Raw genomic sequence first — 1,511 nt, 5'->3', positions numbered from 1 at the left:
CAGGCCTCCCTCTAACACCCAGGCAGGGCTGTCTGGCTGTGCCCCAGTGATCACTCTCACTTCCTACTCAGTGGTCTCAAGGGAGGGGCTCACCAGGAGAACACAAGACTTGTGGGTCCTAGAGCACTGGCCTCAAGGACCCCTCAGAGGCGGCTTTGGTTCAAGCCAGGGAGGAATCTCCTCACTGCAGTTGCTCACAACATCTGCTTGTCCTTCCTCTAGGTGCCCTCCTTGCCTGCCACCCTGCCTGCATGCGCCTGTGATCCATAACCTGTGTCACCATGCCTCAGATGCACAAGAACAAGTACCATGCCCGTGTGAAATGCCACCAGGTCCAGGGGGACACTCAGTGTCCCCAAGAGGCCCAGACCAGTGCTGCTGCAGCCCCCAAAGAGGAGTGCCCCTCCTCCCCCTCGTCTGTCCCTCAGGGTTCTCCCCCGAGCTCCCCTGCTACTGGAGATCACCAGGAGCTTCAGGGAGCCATGGCCCCTAGCTCTCCTGATGCAGGGCCTTCCTGTGCAGGATCTGATGAAGGTGCCCAGGGCCCAGAGGAGGAAAGTGCAGGTGCCTCCCAGGCAGCCCCTGCCACTCAGAGCCCTCGAATAGATCCTCTGACCAGGAAGGCCAGCATGCTGCTGGAGTTCCTGCTGGAGAAGTACACCAAGAAGGAGCCCATCTCGCAGCACACCCTGCTGAAGGTCGTTGGCAGCAAGTATAGGCAGCACATCCCTGAGATCCTCAGGAGAGCCTCTAAGCACATGGAGCTGGTATTTGGCCTGGAGCTGACGGAAGTCGACCATAGCAGGAACATCTACGCCCTCATCAACAAGCTCAACCTCGGGGGCGATGAAGGTCTGAGTGATGAGGGGGGTCTGCCCAAGTCTGGTTTCCTCATGGTGCTCCTGGGCATTATCTTCATGAAGGGTAACCGTTCCACCAGGGAGGAGGTCTGGGAATTCCTCAGTGTGTTGGGGGTCTATACTGGGAGGAGGCACTGGATCTTTGGGGAGCCCAGAAGGCTCATCACCAAAGATCTGGTGCAGAAAAAGTACCTGAAGTACCGACAGGTGCCCAATGTCAATCCTCCACACTACGAGTTCCTGTGGGGCCCGAGAGCTTGTTTGAAACCAATAAGATGAAGGTGTTGGAGGTGCTGGCCAAGATCCAAGATACAGGTCTGACTTCCTTCCCAGACCTCTATGATGAGGGTCTGAGAGATCAGGCGGAGAGAGCAGGGCTGAGAGGCATGGCCAGGGCTCCAACAATGGCTGAAGCCAGTGCCCCTTCCAGGGCCAAGTCCTACAGCTCCTCCCACATCTAGGGAGGGAGGCCCAGACACTTTCTTCCCTTTTGTGTTGGAACAGAGCTGTCAAGATCCTAAATAGTAGAGAGTAATAGGGTGGAGGGAACAAAACTTGTATGTTCTTTACTGTTTTATGTAGTAAGGGAGTTTAGGTACAACTCATTTTAACAAAATATATATCTTTTTTCCTTTATCCATAGGAGAAATA

At 55.1% G+C, this 1,511-nt stretch overlaps 1 protein-coding gene across 1 annotated transcript; it reads left to right on the top strand.

Annotated features, from left to right (window-relative positions):
* Positions 1 to 281: 281 nt before the first annotated feature.
* On the top strand, positions 282 to 1,139 carry LOC102279711 (melanoma-associated antigen B17). Its single transcript, XM_005890197.2, has one exon. The coding sequence runs from the start codon at positions 282 to 284 to the stop codon at positions 1,137 to 1,139; it is 858 nt and encodes a 285-aa protein (XP_005890259.2).
* The last annotated feature ends 372 nt before the right edge of the window (positions 1,140 to 1,511 follow it).

This window comes from Bos mutus, unplaced genomic scaffold (assembly GCF_027580195.1).
Source record: "Bos mutus isolate GX-2022 unplaced genomic scaffold, NWIPB_WYAK_1.1 CTG1096, whole genome shotgun sequence".
Classification (NCBI taxonomy): domain Eukaryota; kingdom Metazoa; phylum Chordata; class Mammalia; order Artiodactyla; family Bovidae; genus Bos; species Bos mutus.
The sequence above is the reverse complement of the archived record's forward strand: the minus strand, read 5'-3'. Positions and strand labels throughout refer to the sequence as shown.

What these genes read in the sequence shown, in the direction of transcription:
- LOC102279711 (XM_005890197.2), top strand. Translation starts at nt 282, where the DNA reads ATGCCTCAGATGCACAAGAACAAGTACCATGCCCGTGTGAAATGCCAC.